Here is a 22,593-nt window from a genome sequence, read left to right on the forward strand (position 1 = left end):
GGGGACTATTTAATGGCTGCTACCTTCTATATTAGAAGAATAATGTGTGATTGTGTGCGCACACACACACAAATCTACTTAATGGGGTGATTTGGGATCTTTAGATGAAAGGTGCTAAATAAAATGTAAGTAATGATTTTAGTGCTGAGCAGCAAGACCTTACAATTGGCCTGTGTGAAAGGGAGAAAGATTAATCTATTCCTTATTGTCTTTTTTTCTCTCTAAACTAATGCTCATGAAAAGCACCATCTGACACCAAATTGACATCAAGAGACTAAATCCTCTATCTATCCATCCATCCACAGAACAAGTAAAGCAGAAGCAGCAACAATGCAACCTTTCCCACTACCTCAATATACCTCAACTCTAATCTAAAAGGAGGTTTGAGAAGTTAGTTGAGTCTCCAGACCCATTTAATGCCTGACCTTGATGCAGAACTGTCAGCAAATGTACCAGTAGTGTCAAAGTTATATTGATTCTGTGACATACATACAGTATCAGTTTATTAGGAATTGGTCTTGGAATCAGCACTTCATTTCACTGAGGCCAGTGAAGAATCGTAACATGGCAACAGTTTTTAATCATTGTTAACACAGACTAAATATGCATCAGTGACCGAGTTCTGCAACTTACTGCCAATCCACTAAACCAATCATTTGCTCCCCACACCCAGTTTAGTCCTTTTCTTTATTTTTGCTGTCTGGGCAGCAAAGTTTTTTTATACAGTACACCATCAATAAGTGACAACGCTATTTTAAAGTAAATTAACAAAAAACATTGAGAGGAACATACATAATCTTTCTTCTTGAACGGTATAAAAGATTTCAAATTCAAGTATCCAAAATGAATCAAACAACATATTTTAATACAATAAAAGGGCATCATTCACTATTATTTTACTAAAAAAATTAAAGACTTGATCCTCAAGCCCTTAAACTCTGCAAGTAGTTCCATGGAATTTACAGGAAATATTCATCTGAATAAGGGCTGCAAAACAATCTTTAATAATCATTGTGGGTTGGGAGAAGAAAAGGGATTAATAGAGATTTATCTGCTGGCTAGTCATCACTCTCTGTTCCACTATCTTCTGAGGATTCTTCCATTTCTTCTGTTATCAATGCAGAAGAATGATATGCTTTTTGTGCACCTACAATAATGAAGGTGGAAAATGTAGTAAATTATCATGTAAAATAAAAAATTAGTTTATAATATACTTTGATTATGTAGTATGAAAAAATGTACTGTAGACTTTTAGTTAAAAAAACAAAGCACACACTGGAGAAAAAAACGATGAAAGAAAATAATGGCGTGCAGAACTGGTGCTCTGTTAAGGATTGCTGCATTCAGAATTAGAAGCAATACTCATTTCTCTATACCAATTCAAAAGAGCCTGAACTTATCTGGTTTTGGGAGGTGGTGTGTAAATAACTGGTCTAGATGCTTAACAGGAGAGAATATGTTATACATCAAAGTGAAATGAATATCCATTAAACTTGTACTTCAGGAGACAGAACATAGAATGAAATTATTTGGCGGTGAAACAAGCTTAAAATAATGTTTTCCTAACCAGCTCTGTGAACTTTGAGCAATAAGGTGAAAGAGGGGTCCATTTTCTTATGGATTTAGAAGATATTAACAACAGGTAATCTAAGTGAACATAATCTACTATTCAGCCCACAGTTATATCAGAGACACTCCAGTACAAACTACAATGGCTATACCCACTCCTTTAGTTGTGAGTTAATTCTAGAAATTCATATTAACAAGCTTCTTTAACAGACGCAAGCAGATGACATATCTTTTTCAACAGATGCCTCCCACAGCTGGCCCCATCAGTACCTTATACACAGAAATTGATTTTACTGGTAGTAAATTTTCTTTTCTGCTCATGAGGGTCAAGCAACCTGCACTAACTTGCTCAGCCACAGTATCAGAAGAGTGAATTAGGGCCAGTAGAAACTGGAACGATTTGAAATTTTGGAAAAGTGGATGTCCCTGCTTTAAAAAACAAAACAAAAAGAAAATTATAGTTCAACACCTAGCAGTGTGTGCCAGGAACCAACATTCGCTAAAGCTCCAAACATATTTTATTCTTATTCAGCCCAGCCTATAGCATGTTATGAAATGAAGATACACCCAGGTGACTCTCTTACAAATCTCCAATACTGAGTGCACCAAGAGGGAGGATGCCTAAGTTGGAATAGTGTTGTGAGAATGGGTCTTTTAGGGTATGTCTACATTTTGAACTAAGGGTGTTGTGACGGGTTGGATCACAGAAACCCCCTTGGGGCTGCCAACTGATGTGCCAAGACTACTTCAGCCTCTGCTTTCCCTGCCAACTTGGGGCTCCAGCGCCGTCTTGTTGAGCCAGACACGCCAGTCTGCTCCAACACCGACCCAGGATCTGAACCACGTGCCCCAAAGCTGCAGACTTAACTGAAAGCAATTTAAGAAGTGTTCCTGTCTTTAACACTCAGATGTTCAACTCCCAATCAGGTCCAAACCCCAAATAAATCCGTTTTACCCTGTATAAAGCTTATACAAGCTAAACTCATAAATTGTTCGCCCTCTAACACTGACAGAGAGATATGCACAGCTGTTTGCCCCCCCAGGTATTAATACATACTCTGGGTTAATTAATAAGTTTAGGCCTGTGCCAGGGCACACTCACCCCTTGTGAGCACCTCCTGTCAGCTGGGTGTGAACCTGCACTTTCTCTCTGCTTGTGGTGCCCCATCGGCTACTGTCCTCATCAGGTGGGTGTTCAGTGGCTCAGCCCTCTGGCTAAGTAATACCAAGTCTAAAATGGACGAACCCCTTCCTGGGTAACAAAGGTCCAACAAGGATTATCACTGTGCCCTTATTGGTATCTGTGGCCCTGCCTCTGAGCTCAGTTCTCAGACCCCTCTTGGCTTGCTTTAAGTCTGTCCAAGCCCTGTTATAGAGCAGCACTGCCAGGGCTTTCTCCCTAGAGACTCTTTGCCTTTAGCAGTTCTCTGGTATCCCTTTAAGTCTTGCCCTTCACTTGGGCCTCTAACCTAGTCTCATCCCCTCAGATCTTAGGCCACTTCCCCAGCAGCGAGTGGGGAGACCTGGATCCACCTACTACTCTGGGTCCCAACCCAGGGACCCTACAAATAGCATCCACATGCTGCTTCCTTTAATAGTTGCTGCTGCTGTTCCCTGGGCTGCTTCCAAAGTAGTCCCGCCTCTTCACCCTTACCTTAGGGCTGAAGCTCTCAATGCCTATTCTTCTTCACCAAATGCCAATGCCACCAGAACCTCTGGTTTTCCCTTGAGCTCTAGCAATCAGAAAGGAGCACCTTCCTTACTCCTCTGGTCCCAGCCAGGGACTGACCTACTCAGTCCCTGTAGCTCCTTTCAACTAAGCCTGTTGTGCTCTGATTGGCTGCTTCCCTGCAGTCTTTCTAGGCACGCCTGTAGGTCCCATCTTCACTGCTCCTTCCCTGGGGTCTGGTGTACTAGGACCACAAAGCTTCTAGCAGGAGGCCTCATCACAAGGCCACAAGGCACAACATTAGGGAAAGTCCTTGTCTTGATGAAAAACCTGAAACTTGCAGGAGAGGGTTAAATTTCTTTGGCTTGTCTCACTAATGAAAAAGCCACACCAAAAGCAACTTTAAAAGTTAGAGAATACAATGGGAACAAATCCCTTAATACAAATTGTTTTGAGAGAGTGAGTTTATCATATCCCTCAGGGCTAGACTAAGACTCTGTTACAGAGTTATTTTGTGTATCTTGGGTTTGAGATGTTGAACTGAAATAAATGTTTCACCAGGAGACAGGATCCTACCTCAGGTGGTGTTCTGGGGTTGGTTCTCTGCCACAGACTCCCTGCTTAGCCTAGGCAAAGTCACTTCACCTCTGTGTGCCCTAGCTCACACCTGCCAAATGGGGTTACTCTGACCCTGCCTCCTAGGCTAAATCCATTCATGGCTGTATGATGGAGGAAATGGAGATACCAAGCTGGGCAGATTTGGGCTGAATTTCTCCACAGCCTGAGAGTGAGAGCCAGCTGGGATGGGAGAGAGGAGGAGTTAAGGCCAGCTCCTCTGCACAGGGGGGTCAGGGCTTCAGCCCTGCAGCAGCATCTGTCACTAGAGCGGCTGGGGCTCCAGAGCTGGGGGCTTCAGTCACACCTTCTGCCAGGGTCCGGGGCAGCTCCTCCTGCCTGGGGGGAAGAAGGGGAAGAGGGTAATTTCCCCCACACACATGCACCTCCTGCTGGGGCTTTCCCTCCCCCGACCCCCACACAGCTCTTGACGGGGTCGGGGCTTCTCTCCCCCTCTCCAGAATTTTAATTGTTTTTTTAACAAAACAAAGGGAGGCCCTCCTCCTGCCCTGACTCACCCTCCCCCAGCGCTGTCCTGTCCCACCGGGTGCTCAGAGCTACTCTGCAGTGCAGCGGCAGGCACAAGAAGGCAGGAACTGGACCTTTAAAGTTGAAATTGTTTAACAAAGCACTCCATGCGCACGCTGCCACACACAGGGCAGGCATGCAGGGGACTCTCACGCTGTAGCTGGAACCAAATGCCAATCACCTGATTCAAGCTTTCTGATTGGCCAGGACCAGGGGCGGGCCAAGGCTGCGAGCCAATCAAAAAACAAGAAGTTACAAGCTACTGTAAAAGCCCTGCAAGCAAAAAAACTAGCCAACACACAATGCAGGAGCCAACTTAGCCTAAAACAAGCCCAATTTTTTTTTCATTTTTTTTTAGTGAGTTTGGCAAGTCTGATTCCCCTCTGTATTGGGATCAAAGGACAACTGGAGGCCGGAACCAGAGTCAATGGTATGGGATGTCTGCCATCCCTACCCTGTACCAAGGGAGGATCAGAAGCACCTATGCACTGAAGCCAGCACCATGTCAGTCCATGCTCCTCTTAGAGGAGGCAGAAGAGTCACCCCAAGACATCGGTCTTATGTGACCTCTTCCTTGAGGTCGGTGATGAATGATTCCTGCGCCTCTTCGGAGAGATCCCTGCCTGGAACGAGAGGCAGGAGCACTTTCCAAGCCAGAGGGCTATCTGCAGCCTGAGGAAGGCCTCAGTACTGGGTCAGACCTCATGGCCTACTCAAGCAGGTGCTGCTTAAGGCTAAGATCCCGCACCACCTGAGTCCACTTTTTGAATGATTTACAGATCGAACAATGCTCATTAAGAAGGCTTTGCCAAGTCAGAACAAACACCACATGTGGGGGTCACTATTGGGAATCACCACTCCACACAAATGGCAATGCTTGAACCCCAGTGAGGGCATCACAAGGGAGCACTACCAGCACCACTATTCTAAAACTTTTAATTAGCGCTACTAACTAATTAATAACTATATACAACCACCCCCTTGTGGATCCAGGGACAGAATAGGCCCACTGCTCTTCCTGCATGTCATAAGAGGCGATTAAAGGGGGGCTGCCTGGAGAGCGATGGACTCTGCCAGGTTAGAAATTTGCCAAAGACATACCATATGATAAGCAAGTCAATGATGTCCATACCAGACTGATCGCAGCCCGGGTTAATAATGACCACGCCATCTGTCTCCCACCAGGGCAGACGCGACAAGTATACTACTGGTGTAACCCCAACAAAGAGGATCCGTGGAAGAGACAACATAACCATAGCTGCATGGAATGTAAGGACATTGAGACAAATAGGGAGGTTGAAAGAACTCTCATATGAAATGAAACAATACACCTGGCACCTCCTAGGAATCTCTGAGGTCAGATGGAAGAACTGTGGAGAGGTACTAACAGAAGAAGGCCATATACTCTATTACAGTGGAGAGGACAAACATGTCAATGGCGTAGGATTTCTTGTGCATAAAGATATCAAGTATTCAGTACTAGGATGCCGCCCAATGTCCAGCAGGCTTATTTCCATCCGTCTAACAGCAGTACCATTTAATATCACAATGGTACAAGTCTATGCCTCTACAACAGACTATGACGATAAGCAAATTGAAGATTTTTACAATCAGTTCCAAGACATCATTGATAAGGTACACAAGAAAGATATCCTGATTGTACAAGGAATGCTAAAGCGGGTACTGATGCACAGGCAGATTGGCGAGATTACTGTGGCCCTTTCTGTAATGCAGTAACCAATGAGAGAGGATTGAGACTTTTGGAGTTTGCCAGCTATAACAATATGGTTCTTGCAAACACATTAGGAGCACATAAAGCATCCAGACGATCAATATGGCATTCACCTAATGGTCTACATCACAGCCAGATCGACTACATCATGGTGCAAAACCGATTTCGTTCTGGGATTAACGGAGCTAAAACGAGGAACTTTCCCGGTGTCAATATTGGAAGTGATCACGACCTTGTGATACTAAATTTTTGGCTGCGGCTAAGGAAAATCATCAGGCCAAAGTTCACCAGAACCAAGTTTGACTTAGAAAGACTCAGAGACCAAAACATTGCAGAGTCATTCCAAGCAATGAGTGGCGGAAAATTTGTCCCGCTGCTTGCTCTAGAGGAAGACACAGAAACAATGACCAACAATTACAATGCTGTAATGATTGAGGCAGCAATGGACACCCTTGGGAAACATCGTAAGAAGACAAAACCATGGGTCACAAATGAAATACTACAAATGTGTGACATTAGAAGAGAAATTAAGAGAGAAAAGAACAGCACTGAGGGAGCTGATAAATACAGAGCAATTGGCACAAAAATCAAGAAAGGAATGAAGGTGGCCAAGGCGATATGGATTGAAAAACAATGCTCTAAAATTGATGAGTGTATCAATAATAAAAATAGCAAACGAGCCTTCCGGGTTGTAAAAGATCTGACGAAGGAAAGATGGACCAAAGCTAACGCAATTCAAGACAAAGAAAGGAACAGTCTTACAGAAGAAAGGGACATCATCAATAGGTGGACAAACTACTGTTCTGATCTATACAGCCACCAGACAAATGGAGATCCTAGTGTCTTAGCCCAGATTCAACAGAGGAGGATGACTTTCCAATACTAAGTGAAGAAGTGGAGACAGATGTGAAATTGCTCAAGAACGGAAAGGCTACAGGTATTGACAACATCCCAGCCGAACTGATGAAGTTTGGAGGAGAAATGGTAATCTATATACTCACCAAGATCTGCAACAAGATCTGGCAGACCGATGAATGGCTCTCCACGTGGACACAGTCACTAATCATCACTCTGCCAAAGAAAGGCAACCTGCAATTGTGTCAAAATTACTGGACCATAAGCTTAATTAGCCATCCCAGCAAAGTGATGTTGAACAGATTGAAGCCACAAGTAGAGAATATCATCACTGAAGAACAGGCTGGCTTTCGTGCTGGAAGAAGTACCACAGAACAGATTTTCAACCTTTATGTTCTATGTGAGAAGTACTTACAACACCAGCAGAACATCTATCACGTCTTTGTTGACTTCAAGAGGGTGTTTGACAGAGTACGGCACGAAGCTCTCTGGGCAACCACGAAGAAGCACAATGTTGGTCGTAAGCTTATTCTTACCATTAAACAGCTGTATGCCAAGGACAGCAGTGCAGTTCTCGTCAAGGGCACAATAGGAGAGTTGTTTCACACCACTGTTGGAGTCTGGCAAGGCTGCCTTCTTTCATCCACACTGTTCAACATCTACTTGGAGCGCATAATGACTGATGCCCTAGAAGATCACACATGCACAGTCAGCATTGGGGGGGCGAACAATTTCAAATCTTCGGTTCGTTGATGACATTGATGGCCTGGCAGGCAGCAAAGATGAACTTGCCAACCTTGAGAAATGATTAGATGAAACCTCCGCAAAATATGGCATGGAAATCAGTGCAGAGAAAACCAAGTTGATGACAAAAAAATGTGATGGGGCCAGCTCACCATATCACTGTCACTGGACAAGAGCTGGAGACAGTGAAACAGTTCAAGTATTTGGGGGCAATTATCACTGATGAAAGACCCAAAGCAGAAATTCAGGCAAGAACTGCGCAAACAGCAGCAAAGCCTATCCAAGATCATCCTCCAAGGGACAGTACAGGGAAGAGAAGAAGAGGTAGACAGAAGAAGAGATGGATTGACAACATAAAAGTGTGGACAGGAATGGACTTTGCGGAAACTCAAGCACTGACACACAATCATCAGGGTGGAGACAATTGGTTGATTGCTCAACAATGATGGTGCCCCAACGACCAATGCAGTTATGGGAGTGATGATACAACAAACTAGGCTAAGACATGAGTTTGCCAGGTTGTGAGGCAACAACCGCACAGAGTTCCAACTCCAGTGGTAAGAATAAACTGAGGGAGGTCAGGGCAGCACTGCCTCATATAGCCAGCGGACAGGCTACATACATGAGCACTGCCGCTCTATGGGTACTACAAAGCAAAATCTCTGGCTCCAGTGCACACACACCTACTTGGAAAACATGTCTGCATCTACTTGAAGATGATAAGGGTTAATGTGATGCTTGTCCCTTACTATCAATGATACATTCTTGTAAACAGGCCAGACTGAAATCTAAAGATGTGCCAATAACGTAACTATCCATATTCTGCAATGTTTCATAAAAAATAATAGTTTTTTTTTTTTTATTTTGGTGTCTCATAAGACACTTCTTACTAAAGACAATTTCCAATAAATCATGTCATACGAGATTTACTGAAATGGTGGCCAACTGGTTTTTAGATTTTGGGTGCAAACCAAAAGGGCATCTCTTCTCTGATTCAGAAGGTATGAAGAAATCTCTGAACATTGTAGTCAAGGAAGAAAAAAAAAAAAAAAAAGAGTATACAACCGAGAGAAAATACTTGTCTTTGGTTATACTTTTACCATAGTTAGAAACTGGGCTATAATCCTAGTGGTTATAGCAGAAAGAGTGGAGAAACTGTCAGAATTTACCTCTGTCTTTGTATAAGCTACTGGTTTGGACTTTACTCGGCTGGAACTATAGTACAAATGCTTAACTTGAGAGCATTATTATTTATTTATATGGTGCATATCAACCTCAATAATAAAGTCACTATCAGCCCTCTGCAACTTTAAGCTCCTAACATCAGAACATTCTTGTCACTTATCTGAATTACTCCATCTTATTAACTGGAACCAACTGGTGCTCTATAAACTCCACAGAATAGATAGATATGAAGTAGTTCAAGACCTGATCTAGAGAATCAAGTAGTGATCTAACAGGAGCTATGAAGTAATCATCTAGAACAGAAAGAGCAGAGGGTCAGAGGTATTCTTTCTGGCTCTGACATCACATATAATTAAGAATTGGCAACTAGAATTTATATAATTTTGTGGAGAATGAGCTAGCTAGAATAGAATCTTGCTCACTTGTATGTGGCCCTGCGGTGTTATCAGGAATAAAAACTATTTGTGACAGATGTGAGACCTTGGAAATGCAGAAACTCCAGGAGACTATTATACTGAGAAGTGACAGATGCAAAGGCATATGGAATATTGATAGACTTTGGTATCCCTAAGTATTATACATACCTTTGTGAGCTGGGGAATGTATTCTGGCTCTGTTGGGGAGGATTACAGAGCTTCCTCAAGGGACTAAAATCAGAGGGGCATAATTACTGCAAATCCCTGGACAGGTCACCTTCAACAGAGAGTACCACCTCCCTGGGGGGAACTGCATATAGTAGTTCAGACTAGGTTCAAGAGGCCAAGCAGAAAAATAATTGGTTTTTGGTATAAAGGGGGAGCTGAACTGACTCAAAAATCTCTCATTTGATCCTCAAACTGACATTAAACTATAAACAAGAGGGCAAAACCTATAGGAAAGGTTTGAAGAACTTCGTGAACCTACAGTGTCTCAATGTAGAAGATGTGATACACCTGATAAGCCTGACGTGTGTAGAATATTTAGTTTTTTATGATATGCTGCTCTAATGCTTTTGTCCTAAAATAAATATACTGTTAAGTAAAAGCTGTCTGGTCACTAGTAAATACTGTCATTATCCCTTGAGAGAGAGTGAACCATGAGGCTGGACAAAGGTCAAACCTATTGAGATATTCACAGTGAAATGCAGGAGAGACAGGGATGAGAGTTCCTGCCCACAGAGAGATGAAGACTAGAGGCCTGAGAAGACCAGGGAAGGGGCAGAGGTACCGTTAATCCAGATGCAAGAGATGCAACTGATACATCACAGGGTGAGTTGTGTTGAATAAAAAGATGCCATTTCTAGAGTCACTTAGACCATGAATACAGATCCATGTCATTTCTGTCTTCTACGACAACAGAGTTGTTACAATAGGGTATTAGTCACATATGTACATTGATACTGCAGTCCTGTTGAAAACCAGGAGTGGTGAGCATGTTGGACAGAGATTTCTGAGCTCCTTTGCCTCAAAACATGTGTCTATGGAGAAGTGTTGTGATTATTGTACCTATAAGTTTAACCTAAGTTTAACTGTGAAAAGTATGTGAATGTTTGTAATATGTCACAGTAATCTATGACTTGTTTCCTGCCTAAGAATTAACCTTAGGGTATGTCTACACTATGAAATTAGGTCAAATTTATAGAAGTCGATTTTTTAGAAATTAACCTTAGGGTATGTCTACACTATGAAATTAGGTCAAATTTATAGAAGTCGATTTTTTAGAAATCGATATTATACAGTCGATTGTGTGTGTCCCCACTTAAAACCATTGAGACCACAAGCACAGACAGGTGGGACCGCATAGTATTGCATGTCTGGGACGATTCCCAGTGGCTGCGAAACCTTCGCATGCGTAAGGGCACTTTCATGGAACTTTGTGACTTGCTTTCCCCTGCCCTGAAGCGCAAGAATACCGAGATGAGAGCAGCCCTCACAGTTCACAAGCGAGTGGCGATAGCCCTCTGGAAGCTTGCAATGCCAGACAGCTACCGGTCAGTCAAGCATCAATTTGGAGTGGGCAAATCTACTGTGGGGGCTGCTGTGATCCAAATAGCCAACACAATCAAAGAGCTGCTGATATCAAGGGTAGTGACTCTGGGAAATGTGCAGGTCATAGTGGATGGCTTTGCTGCAATGGGATTCCCTGTGGTGGGGCAATAGACGGAACCCATATCCCTATCTTGGCATCGGAGCACCAAGCCAGTGAGTACATAAACCGAAAGGGGTATTTTTCAATGGTGCTGCAAGCACTGGTGGATCACAAGGGACATTTCACCAATATCAACATGGGATGACCGGGAAAGGTACATGATGCTCGCATCTTCAGGAACTCTGGTCTGTTTCAAAAGCTGCAAAAAGGGACTTTCTTCCCAGACCAGAAAATAACTGTTGGGGATGTTGAAATGCCTATAGTTATCCTTGGGGACCAGCCTACCCCTTAATGCCATGGCTCATGAAGCCATACACAGGCAGCCTGGACAGTAGTTCAGGAGCTGTTCAACTATAGGCTGAGCAAGTGCAGAATGGTGGTAGAATGTGCATTTGGACGTTTAAAAGTGCGCTGGCACAGTTTACTGACTCGGATAGACCTCAGCGAAACCAATATTCCCATTACCACCGATTGCTGTGCGCTCCACAATATCTGCGAAAGGGGGAGACGTTTATGGTGGGGTGGGAGGTTGAGGCAAATCACCTGGCCGCTGATTACGCGCAGCCAGACACCAGGGCGGTTAGCAGAGTACAGGAGGGCGTGGTGTGCATCAGAGAAGCTTTGAAAACAAGTTTCATGACTGGCCAGGCTATGGTGTGAAAGTTCTGTTTGTTTCTCTTTGATGAAGCCTCCCCCCCCCCCCCGGTTAACTCTACTTCCCTGTAAGCTAACCACCCTCCCCTTCCCCCTTCAATCACCGCTTGCAGAGGCAATAAATTCATTGTTGCTTCACATTCATGCATTCTTTATTAATTCATCACACAAATAGGGGGATAACTGCCAAGGTAGCCCAGGAGGGGTGGGGGAGGAGGAACGACAAGGCCACACTGCACTTCAAAACTCATTGAATGCCAGCCTTCTGTTGCTTGGGCCGTCCTCTGGGGTGGAGTGGTTGGGTGCCCGGAGGCCCCCCCGATCACGTTCTTGGGAGTCTGGGTGAGGAGGCTATGGAACTTGGGGAGAAGGGCGGTTGGTTACACAGGGGCTGTAGCGGCGGTCCGTGCTCAAGCTGCCTTTCCTGAAACTCAACCATACGCTGGAGCAAATCAGTTTGTTCCTCCAATAGCCTCAGCATTGCCTCTTGCCTTCTGTCAAGCTGACGCCACCTATCATCTTCAGCCCGCCACCTGTCCTCGCGTTCACATTGTGTTTTCCTGGACTCTGACACTGTCTGCCTCCACGCATTCTGCTGGGCTCTTTCAGTGTGGGAGGACTGCATGAGCTCAGAGAACATTTCATTGCGAGTGCGTTTTTTCATCTTCTAATCTTCACTAGCCTCTGGGAAGGAGAAGATAGTGTGAGCACTGAAACATTTGCAGCTGGTGGAGGAAAAAAAAAGGGAGAGTGGTAGTTAAAAAGAGAACAATAGGTAGACTCTTTCACAATAAACCTTGCTGTTAACATTACATAGCACATGTGCTTTCGGTACAAGGTCGCATTTTGCCTCTTATTGAGAGTATGCCAGTTTGGTGTGAGAGATCTTTCACGCAGGGCCGGACAACAGAATTTGGCTTGCAGGCAGCCATGGTAAGACAGTCTTTTGGCTTCTTTAACCTTCATAACGTGGGAATGATTTCAAACAGCAGCGCCCTCATTTCCCATACCAAGCAGCCGTTGGGTTAGCCATTTAAAAGGAGGAGGGGCTGCGTTTTTCGGGTTAACGTGCAGCACAAAAGCAACTAATACCCTCCCCCACACACAGACCCCCAATTCTCTGGGATGATTGCTTCACCCCTCCCCGCACCGTGTGGCTAACAGCGGAGAACATTTCTGTTCAGCCACAGGCAAACAGCCCAGCAGGAATGGGCATTTCTGAATGTCCCCTTAATAAAATCACCCTATTTCAACCAGGTGACCAGGAATGATATCACTCTCCTGAGGATAACACAGCGAAATAAAGAACGGATATTCTTTGAATGTCAGCAAACACCAGGACCATACGCTGCCATGCTTTGTTATGCAATGATTCCAGACTACGTGCTACTGGCCTGGCATGGTAAAGTGTCCTACCATGGAGGACGGAATAAGGCTGCCCTCCCCAGAAACCTTTTGCAAAGGCTTTGAGTACACCCAGAAGAGCTTTATGGAGATGTCCCTGGAGGATTTCCGCTCCATCCCCAGACACGTTAGCAGACTTTTCCAGTAGCTGTACTGGCCGCGAATGCCAGGGCAAATTAATCATTAAACATGCTTGCTTTTAAACCATGTATAATATTTACAAAGGTACACTCACCAGAGGTCCCTTCTTCGCCTGGCGGGTCCAGGAGGCAGCCTTGGGTGGGTTCGGGGGGTACAGACTCCAGGTCCAGGGTGAGAAACAGTTCCTGGCTGTTGGGGAAAACAGTTTCTCCGCTTCCTTGCTGTGAGCTATCATCTTCCTTGTCCCCAAAACCCACATCCCTGTTGCGTGCTACTCCATTGACTGAGTCAAAGCACAGGGGTGGGGTAGTGGTGGCTGCACCACCTAGAATGGCATACAGCTCATCATAGAAGCGGCATGTCTGGGGCTCTGACCCGGAGCGGCTGTTTGACGCTCTGGTTTTTTGGTAGGCTTGCCTCAGCTCCTTAAGTTTCATGCAGCACTGCTGAGGTTTCCTGTTATAGCCTCTGTCCTTCATGCCCTTTGAGATTTTTTCCAAATGTTTGGGCATTTCGTCTTTTTGAACGGAGTTCTGATAGCCCAGATTCGTCTCCCCATCCAGTGATCAGATCCTGGACCTCGCGTTCGGTCCATGCTGGGGCTCTTTTGCGATTCTGGGACTCCATCATGGTCGCCTCTGCTGATGAGATCTGCACTCACCTGAAGATCGCCATGCTGGCAAAACAGGAAATGAGATTCAAAAGTTCGCGGGGCTTTTCCTGTCTACCTGGCCAGTGCATCTGAGTTGAGAGCACTGTCCAGAGCGGCCACAATGGAGCACTCTCGATAGCTCCCAGCGACCAATACTGTCAAATTGCATCCACACTACCCCCAAATTCGACCTGGCGATGTTGATTTCAGCGTTAATCCCCTCATCGGGGAAGAAGTACAGAAATGGATTTTAAGAGCCCTTTAATTCGAAAATAACGGCTTTGTCGTGTGGACGGGTGCAGGGTTAAATCGATCTAACGCTGCTAAATTCAACCTAAACTCAAGGGCTTAGAAAACAGTTCAAGTTGTTTTTATCCAAGTCTGCCTTGACTAAGGAGAAAGGACCCAGCCAGATGACATCCCTGACCAGAACTTGAACCAGGGTCCTAGCAGCAGGTGTCGTGGTCTATTTGCCAGCCAAAGCATCCACCCACCTGAACCTGCAGTCCAGTGTTCCTAAAACATCAACAAAAGCTGTATTTCACCAATCTTTTCTATCCTCTCTCTCATCCATCTTGTGACCCTGTTTTAAACAGGCAGAAAGTAAATGTCCTTCCCACATCAGGACTGAGAGTGAAATTAACCCTTTCCTCTTCAAAGAAATTAAAATAAGAGACTGATATTTTGACTCCAAAAGGAGAGAGACACTTTTGGTAGGGAATAAGTTTGTTCTGCATAATTATAGTTTCAATATAAAAGCTTGTTTTAATTCCTCATTTTCTTGAGTTTAATCAACAAATTTTCAACTTGAATGAATGCTTTTGGGTATTTGCCAAGTAACCGAGTAAATCAAAGGTCTTTGAAAAAAATAACTTCAAACCTATCTATCACTGCTTAATGTTGGATAGTGAGAGAGTTTAACTCTTTAGGTCTTTGAGATCAATATCTATATAACAGAATCCTACTAGTCCAGATTGCTTGAGCAATATGAGCAGGAAAAAATGAGTACTGAATGATCTTTTAAAAAGTTACTCTAAAAACATTATCTAAACTGCAATGTACATGACCATAATTAACTATACACAGGCAAAAAAAATCACTCTGCTAGCAAAAGGTTTTCTATAAACACTAACGTTTCTAGGAGTGAGAACTATCTATTCTCAGGTAAACAGCAGTATGTAAACTTAAATTACATTAATGACTTAATAGTTTGCTAACAAATTTATGTTAACGCTGATATTTGTTAATGTCTTACCAACAGGAAAGGGGCTTTTATCTTCAAAATCTTCCCAGTGTTCAAAATCAAAAGACACATTAGGAATCTGTTAACAGAAATACAACTGCTAACTATATATATATTTCAATACATAATGTTAATACTTTAAGAACAATAAATACATATTTTAATTGATATTTATAATTCACCTTATGCTTTAGTAGACGGCACCAAAATTCCTTCTTGTCTTTTGCAAGGATAATCACAGGTTCTTCATTCTTAATCACACAAACAGACTTTCCTTTAAGTATGCTTGCATGCAACTCCATGTCAGCCACATAAAATTTGTCTCCTGAAAAAGCACTGAATTGTTTAAACAAAATTGTTAGCTTTTTTTGGTAAATGAAATGGAAGCTGGTAAGACATTTTATTTTGCTATGTATGACATTTTGAACCTACCTGAATACAACCTTGTCTCCAAAAAATTCACATTTATAGTCATGTACATTTCTTAATTTTATCTTCATGGTAACAGTATCTTCCTTTTGAAACCATTTTATTTCTGGATAGAAACTAAAATTTTAAAAAGACTAGTTAAACTGAACTTATTTCAATTTAAAATATGAACACACACAAAAGTTCTAGGCATACTAACAACAATTGAACTCATGATCAATAGGAATATCACCCAGCATGATAAAAAAATAGAAAGAAAGGTTAACATACCACCCAGCAAGTATAACAATTAAATATACCCTGTCACTTTACTCCAAATCCCATTTCAAACCCTCTCCTCCAGAAAAAGATGGTTATTGTACTTATAGTAAAACTGATTCTTCAAGATGTTCTGTGCATGTGGATCCCACTCTGGGAGCACGTGCACCCTTTGCACAGGAGTCCAGAAAATTTTATCTAGCAGTGTCCATTAGGGATCATGCATGTGCCATGCATGCCCCCAGATTCCATCTCCCAAGGACAAAAAGGGCGGAATGACCCCACCCACTCCCCAGTCCCTTCTCTACCCAGAGCCCAGATGGGAAGACTCTTAGATGTGGGGATGGAGGATCATTTGTGTGATCCACATGCACAGAAAATCTTGAACAAACATAATTAGTGTAAGGTAAACAGCTTACCAGAAGAAAGCACTGTGCTTTCTTCTGAGTCTTTGTGCATATGGCTCCCACTCACAGTGATTAGCCACAGTTTTATCTATCCGGAGATGGAAGCTTGGAGATCATCCGAATAAGGACTGAGAACCACCCTGACAACCTGGGCAATTACTCTTGATGCTACCATCTGTGAGTAATGTTTGGCAAATGTATGGACCGAAGAACACACTGCTGCTTTACAGATTTCTATTACTGAAACTTAAATGAAACATGCTGTTGAAGACTACAAGATTCTGGTTGTTTGCACTGGAAGATCTAGTTAATTAAATTAACACACTGTCCTGATATAGTCAGCGATCTGTTTAGACAGTCTCTGAGTTGAGATCAGTCTCCCTTTGCTCTTGCTACCACAGGCCACCTGTGGATGATCACCAAAAATATCTTATTCTATTTAGAGAATACAAAAGAACTGTCCCGGCATCCACTACTCTGTCTGCATAAAGAATTTGACATGAGAGCTTGAATTGCACTTTCTGAACTGACATAATTCCCACTAGGAATGCAGCTTTGATTGATAAATGATGCATAGAACAAGATGATAAAGGTTGGGGGGAGGGAAACCATTAACAACTAAAGAAGGAGATTTAAAGCCCAAGGAGGAGAAATCATCCAAACTGGAGGAAACATCTGATTCAAACCCTTTAGAAATCTTGCAACTACTCAATGCGAAAAGAAATTGAAGAACCTGCTATTGGTGGATGACAGGCTGAGACTGCTGTCAAGTGCACTTTAATGGAACCCAAAGATAATCCTGACTTAGTCTGAATCTTGCAAATGGCATCACATAAGTTAACAATGTCATGTGGCCTAATAGCCAAACACAGAGCCTTACTGAGTTTTGAGGGCTAGCTTGAATCTGTGGTATCAATTGAGGGAGGACGACTCCAGAGTAGTGAGAGTCCATGATCCGAGTGTCACAGCAAAATGCAAGGTAGAACAGATTGTTTAGCACAAATACTTAGCACATATTGTAAGGGACCATTCAAGGTAGAGTGGCCTGTTAACATTGAAAAAACTAAATACTACTGACTAAATATTTATAGGAATTATCTTAAACTCAGTTAAAGAGATGTAGGTGGGACATTCAGTTGTCCACACCTCTGCCAAAGGGCAGTCAGAAGGAACTGGGGAGTGGACAGGGTTGCTCCACCCTTTATGCCCTCAGGAGTGGAAATGCAGGGGCATGACCCCCAGTGATCACTGCTGAAAAAAAACTTTCCAGACTCTTGGGCAGAATACATATGCACACCCAGAGTGGGATCTACATGCACAGAGATTTGAAAAACGTGCCCTAGCAAATAAAAGTCTTTTTCAGAGTGACGTGGAGGCAGGCTTTTTTGTATTTAGGAGAGTGAGGCAGCAAATTGCAAAGTCAAAGTGATTTCAAGAAAGAATGCCTTACCCACCACCCCACTCTCCCCATTATAGCGAAGGAGGACAGTCAAGCTCATGCACCTCTGCTGATCTCATCATCATGTGACAAGTGGGGGGGAGACAATATTTCATGTAGGCTGGTCCCACGACATTTAGGGCTTTGTAGGTCAAAACCTTAAACCCCTTCCAGAAGAGGAAAGGCAGCCAGTGCAGATCAGGGAGCAGTAGGCTCATGCACTTCCTGTGACGTACACCTTTTACTAAGTAGGCTGCAATATTCTGCACCACCTTCAGTATCAAAATGAATTTAAGGTATAGCGTGCACTGCAATAATCTAATCTTAAGGTGACAAAGGCATGACCACCACCAGCAGAGTCCACATCTGAAAGGCCAGGTCATATAACTTCTTCACCAGGAAGGGATGGAAAATGCATATTCCTGATTACTGTTGTAAAGTGCCTATCCAACAAGAGCCATTGATTCAAAACCACCCCAAAGTTGTGAACCTGGGTAACTAATGACAGACAAACCCTATTAATCTGTGGGACTGATGTCTACAATCTCCTCAGGCTGCTTCTCCCAACCTACTGTCAAAGATTGTTGAGGCTCATCTGTTTCTGATTGTTACCCCATGCTGCTCATCCATGTGGGCAGTAACGAAACTGCCAGGTACGACCCTGGACAGGTCAGTAGTGACAACAGGGCTTTGGGTGTGAAGGGGAAAGAATCGGGGGTGCAGGTGGTGTTTCTGTTCATCCTCCTGGCTGACGATAAGGGCCTAGGCGGGGATAAACAGAGCCTGAAGACGAATGCATGGCTCTGCAGATGATGTTGATGGCTTTGGCTTCAACTATGGGATGCTGCTCTGGGAAGGAAGACTGCTAGGAAAAGATAGGCCCACTTAACCAACAAGGAGAAGAGCATCTCCATACACCACCTTACCAAGGAAGACTTTAAATTAGGTTCAAAAAGGAAAGGTGACAAAAGCCCACAAGTAGGCATAAAAAAGGTAGGTACAAAAACAGGAGCAACAAGAGGGATAACAGTGGGGAAACCTGCTGTGACAAAGCTCTATCCTTGTCTCCGTGGATCCCGCAGATTTTGCTAGCCTCAGAGGCTCACTGTGACCCTCCACATAGCCCTCCTCTCTCTAGAGGCAGGGGTCAGAGCCTACTGAGCCATTTTCATCATAAGCAATCGAGGGAGGTGAGGAGAAGCTATACTCCCTTGCACAGTCTCTGTTGTCTCAGTCTCAGTGATTAATCAAGGAGAGTGAAGGGGGGAGCCTGGGCCCACCCTCTACTCCGGGCTCCAGCCCAGGGACCCTAATAGTATCAGATACGGTAGCAGATCTTTTAGAAACAGGATGCGTACAATTCCCTGGGCTACTTCCCCACAGCTGCCCCCACTTCCTCAAGCTCCACTTCACCCTTACCTCAGGGCCTCCTTCCTTGTGCCTGATATGGTGTGTACTGCTCAGTCTCTCTTTTTCTTTTTTCCCCCAACAGCGCAACTTCCTCTCAGCTCCTGACATGCACGCCTCCCTAACTGAGAGGTATTTAATTAGTTTCAGCCAGCCCCTGATTTCCTTCAGGTGTCCTAATCAACCTAGCTGTCTCCTCTGCTTTCTGGAAGAATCTTAATTGGCCCCAGGTGTCTTGATTAACCTGGAGCAACTGCCATTTGGTTACCATGGTAACAGGGATTTGTTTAGCCTCAGGCTAACATACCTGTTTCTCACTACTTTCCTATAGCCATCTGGCCTTGCCCCATCACACTGCTCAACATCTTAGCCCTGGTCTACACTACGAGTTTAGGTCAAATTTAGCAGCGTTCGATCGATTTAACCCTGCACCCGTCCACACGACGAAGCCATTTTTGTCGACTTAAAGGGCTCTCAAAATCGATTTCTGTACTCCTCCCCAACAAGGGGATTAGCACTGAAATCGACATCGCTGGGTCGAATTTGGGGGTAGTCTGGACGCAATTCGACGCCTCCGGGAGCTATCCCAGAGTCCTCTATTGTGACCGCTCTGGACAGCACTCTCAACTCAGATGCACTGGCCAGGTAGACAGGAAAAGCCCCACAAACTTTTGAATTTCATTTCCTGTTTGGGAAGCGTGGCAAGCTGATCAGCAAAGGTGACCATGCAGAGCTCATCAACAGAGGTGACCATGGAGTCCCAGAATCGCAAAAGAGCTCCAGCATGGACCGAACTTCAATACCTGGGAAGATATTGGAACAAATTATTAAGCAAATAGTTTGTAATCACCTAAGGATAATAGCGTAATCCTTAATAGCTAACATGGATTTGTCAAGAACATGCCAAACCAATCTAATTTCCTTCTTTGACAGTGTTACTGGTCTAGTGGATAGAGGGAAAGCAGCAGATGTGACATATCTTAATTTTAGTAAGGCTTTTGACAGTCTCGCATGACATTCTCAAAAGCAAACTGGAAAAATGTGGTCTAGATGAAATTACTATAAAGTAGGTGCAAAACTAGTTGTAATGCCATACTCAAAGAGTAGTTTGCTGTCAAACTGGAAGGGCGTATGTAGTGGGACCCTGCAGGGGTCAGCTCTGGGTCCAGTACTATTCATATTTTCATTAATGACTTTGATAATGGAGTGGAGAGTACATTTATAAATATGCAGATCACACCAAACTGGGAGGGACTGCAAGCACTCTGGATGACAGAATTAGAATTCAAAGTGACCTTGACAAATTGGAGAATTGGTCTGAAATGATGAAATTCAATCAAGGTAAATGCAAAGAACTATACTTAGGAAGAAAAACAGCAAATGCACATCTACAAAATGAGGAATAACTGGCTAGGTGGTAGTACTGCTGAAAAGGATCTGCAGGTTTTAGCGGATCACAAATTCAGTACAAGTCAACAATGTGAGGCAATTATGAAAAAGGCTAATATTCTGTAATGTATTAACAGTAGTGACATATGCAAGGTCTGGAAGGTAACTGTTCCGCTGTACTCAGCGCTGGTGAGGCCTCAGCTTCAGTACTGTGTCCAATTTTGGGCACCACACTAAGGAAGATGTGGATAAAGTGGAGAGAGTCCAGAGGGCAGCAACAAAAACGATACAAGGTTTAAAAACTTGACCGATGAGGAAAGGTTTAAACATGCCCAGTATTTTTAGTCTTAAGAAAAGAAGACTGGGGGGGACTTGATAACAGTCTTCAAATATGTTAAGAGACGTTATAAACAGGCCGATGATCGAATGTTCTCTGTGTCCACCAAAGGTAGGAGAAGTGCGAGAAGTATGGGTAATAAGCAGGAAGAACTGGAAGTGCTAATAAATAAATACAACTATGACATTGTTGGCATCACCGAAACTTGGTGGGATAATACACATGATTGGAATGTTGGTGTGGATGGGTACAGCTTGCTCAGGAAGGATAGACGGGGGAAAAGGGAGGAGGTGTTGCCTTATATATTAATAATGTACACACTTGGACTGAGGTGGAGATGGACATAGGAGACGGAAGTGTTGAGAGTCTCTGGGTTAGGCTAAAAGGGGTAAAAAAAACAAGGGGTGATATCATGCTAGGAGTCTACTACAGGCCACCTAACCAAGTGGAAGAGGTGGATGAGGCTTTTTTTAAACAACTAACAAAATCATCCAAAGCCCAAGATATGGTGGTGATGGGGGACTTCAACTATCCAGATATACATTGGGAAAATAACACAGCAGGGCACAGACTATCCAATAAGTTCTTGGACTGCACTGCAGACAACTTTTTATTTCAGAAGGCTGAAAAAGCTACTGGGGGGAAGCTGTTCTAGATTTGATTTTAACAAATAGGGAGGAACTCATTGAGAATTGAAAGTGGAAGGCAGCTTGGGTGAAAGTGATCATGAAATCATAGAGTTCACAATTCTAAGGAAAGGTAGAAGGGAGTACAGCAAAATAGAGACAATGGATTTCAGGAAGGTGGAGTTTGGTAAGCTCAGATCGCTGATAGGTAAGGTCCCATGGAAATCAAGACTGAGGGGAAAAACAACTGAGGAGAGTTGGCAGTATTTAAAGGGACACTATTAAGGGCCCAAAAGCAAGCTATTCCGCTAGGTAGGAAAGATAGAAAATGTGCCAAAAGACCAGCTTGGCTTAACCACAAGATCTTGCATGATCTAAAAAATAAAAAGGAGTCATATAAAAAATGGAAACTAGGACAAATTACAAAGGATGAATATAGGCAAACAACACAGGAATGCAGGGGCAAGATTAGAAAGGCAAAGGCACAAAATGAGCTCAAACTAGCTACAGGAATAAAGGGAAACAAGACGACTTTTTATCAATACATTAGAAGCAAGAGGAAGACCAAGGTAGGCCCACTGCTCAGTGAGGAGGGAGAAACAGTAACAGGAAACTTAGAAATGGCAGAGATGCTCAATGACTTCTTTGTTTCGGTCTTCACTGAGAAGTCTGAAGGAATGCCTAACATAGTGAATGCCAATGGGAAGAGGGTAGGTTTGGAAGATAAAATAAAAGAAGAACAAGTTAAAAATCACTTGGAAAAGTTAGATGCCTGCAAGTCACCAGGGCCTGATGAAATGCATCCTAGAATACTCAAGGAGCTAATAGAGGAGGTATCTGAGCCTCTGGCTATTATCTTTTGAAAATCATGGGAGACAGGAGAGATTCCTAAAGACTGGAAAAGGGCAAATATAGTGCCCATCTATAAAAAGGGAAATAAAAAAACCCAGGAAACTACAGACCAGTTAGTTTAACTTCTGTGCCAGGGAAGATAATGGAGCAAGTAATTAAGGAAATTATCTGCAAACACTTGGAAGGTGGTAAGGTGATAGGGAATAGCCAGCATGGATTTGTAAAGAACAAATCATATCAAACCAATCTGATAGCTTTCTTTGATAGGATAACAAGTCTTGTGGATAAGGGAGAAGTGGTCGATGTGGTATACCTAGACTTTAGTAAGGCAT

At 43.5% G+C, this 22,593-nt stretch overlaps 1 protein-coding gene across 1 annotated transcript in view; it reads right to left on the bottom strand.

The window, feature by feature from the left end:
* Positions 1-536: 536 nt before the first annotated feature.
* Positions 537-22,593, bottom strand: part of TDRD12 (tudor domain containing 12) — a 139,085-nt gene continuing 117,028 nt past the window's right edge. The window contains exons 27-30 of the mRNA XM_054048563.1: positions 15,551-15,664; positions 15,301-15,454; positions 15,131-15,197; positions 537-1,147 (exon numbers count right to left, since the gene is read on the bottom strand). Of these exons, the coding sequence (XP_053904538.1) occupies positions 1,059-1,147; positions 15,131-15,197; positions 15,301-15,454; positions 15,551-15,664 (424 nt within the window). The 3' untranslated portion in view covers positions 537-1,058. The remainder of the gene's footprint in view (positions 1,148-15,130; positions 15,198-15,300; positions 15,455-15,550; positions 15,665-22,593) is intronic.

This window comes from Malaclemys terrapin, chromosome 14 (assembly GCF_027887155.1).
Source record: "Malaclemys terrapin pileata isolate rMalTer1 chromosome 14, rMalTer1.hap1, whole genome shotgun sequence".
Taxonomy (NCBI): domain Eukaryota; kingdom Metazoa; phylum Chordata; order Testudines; family Emydidae; genus Malaclemys; species Malaclemys terrapin.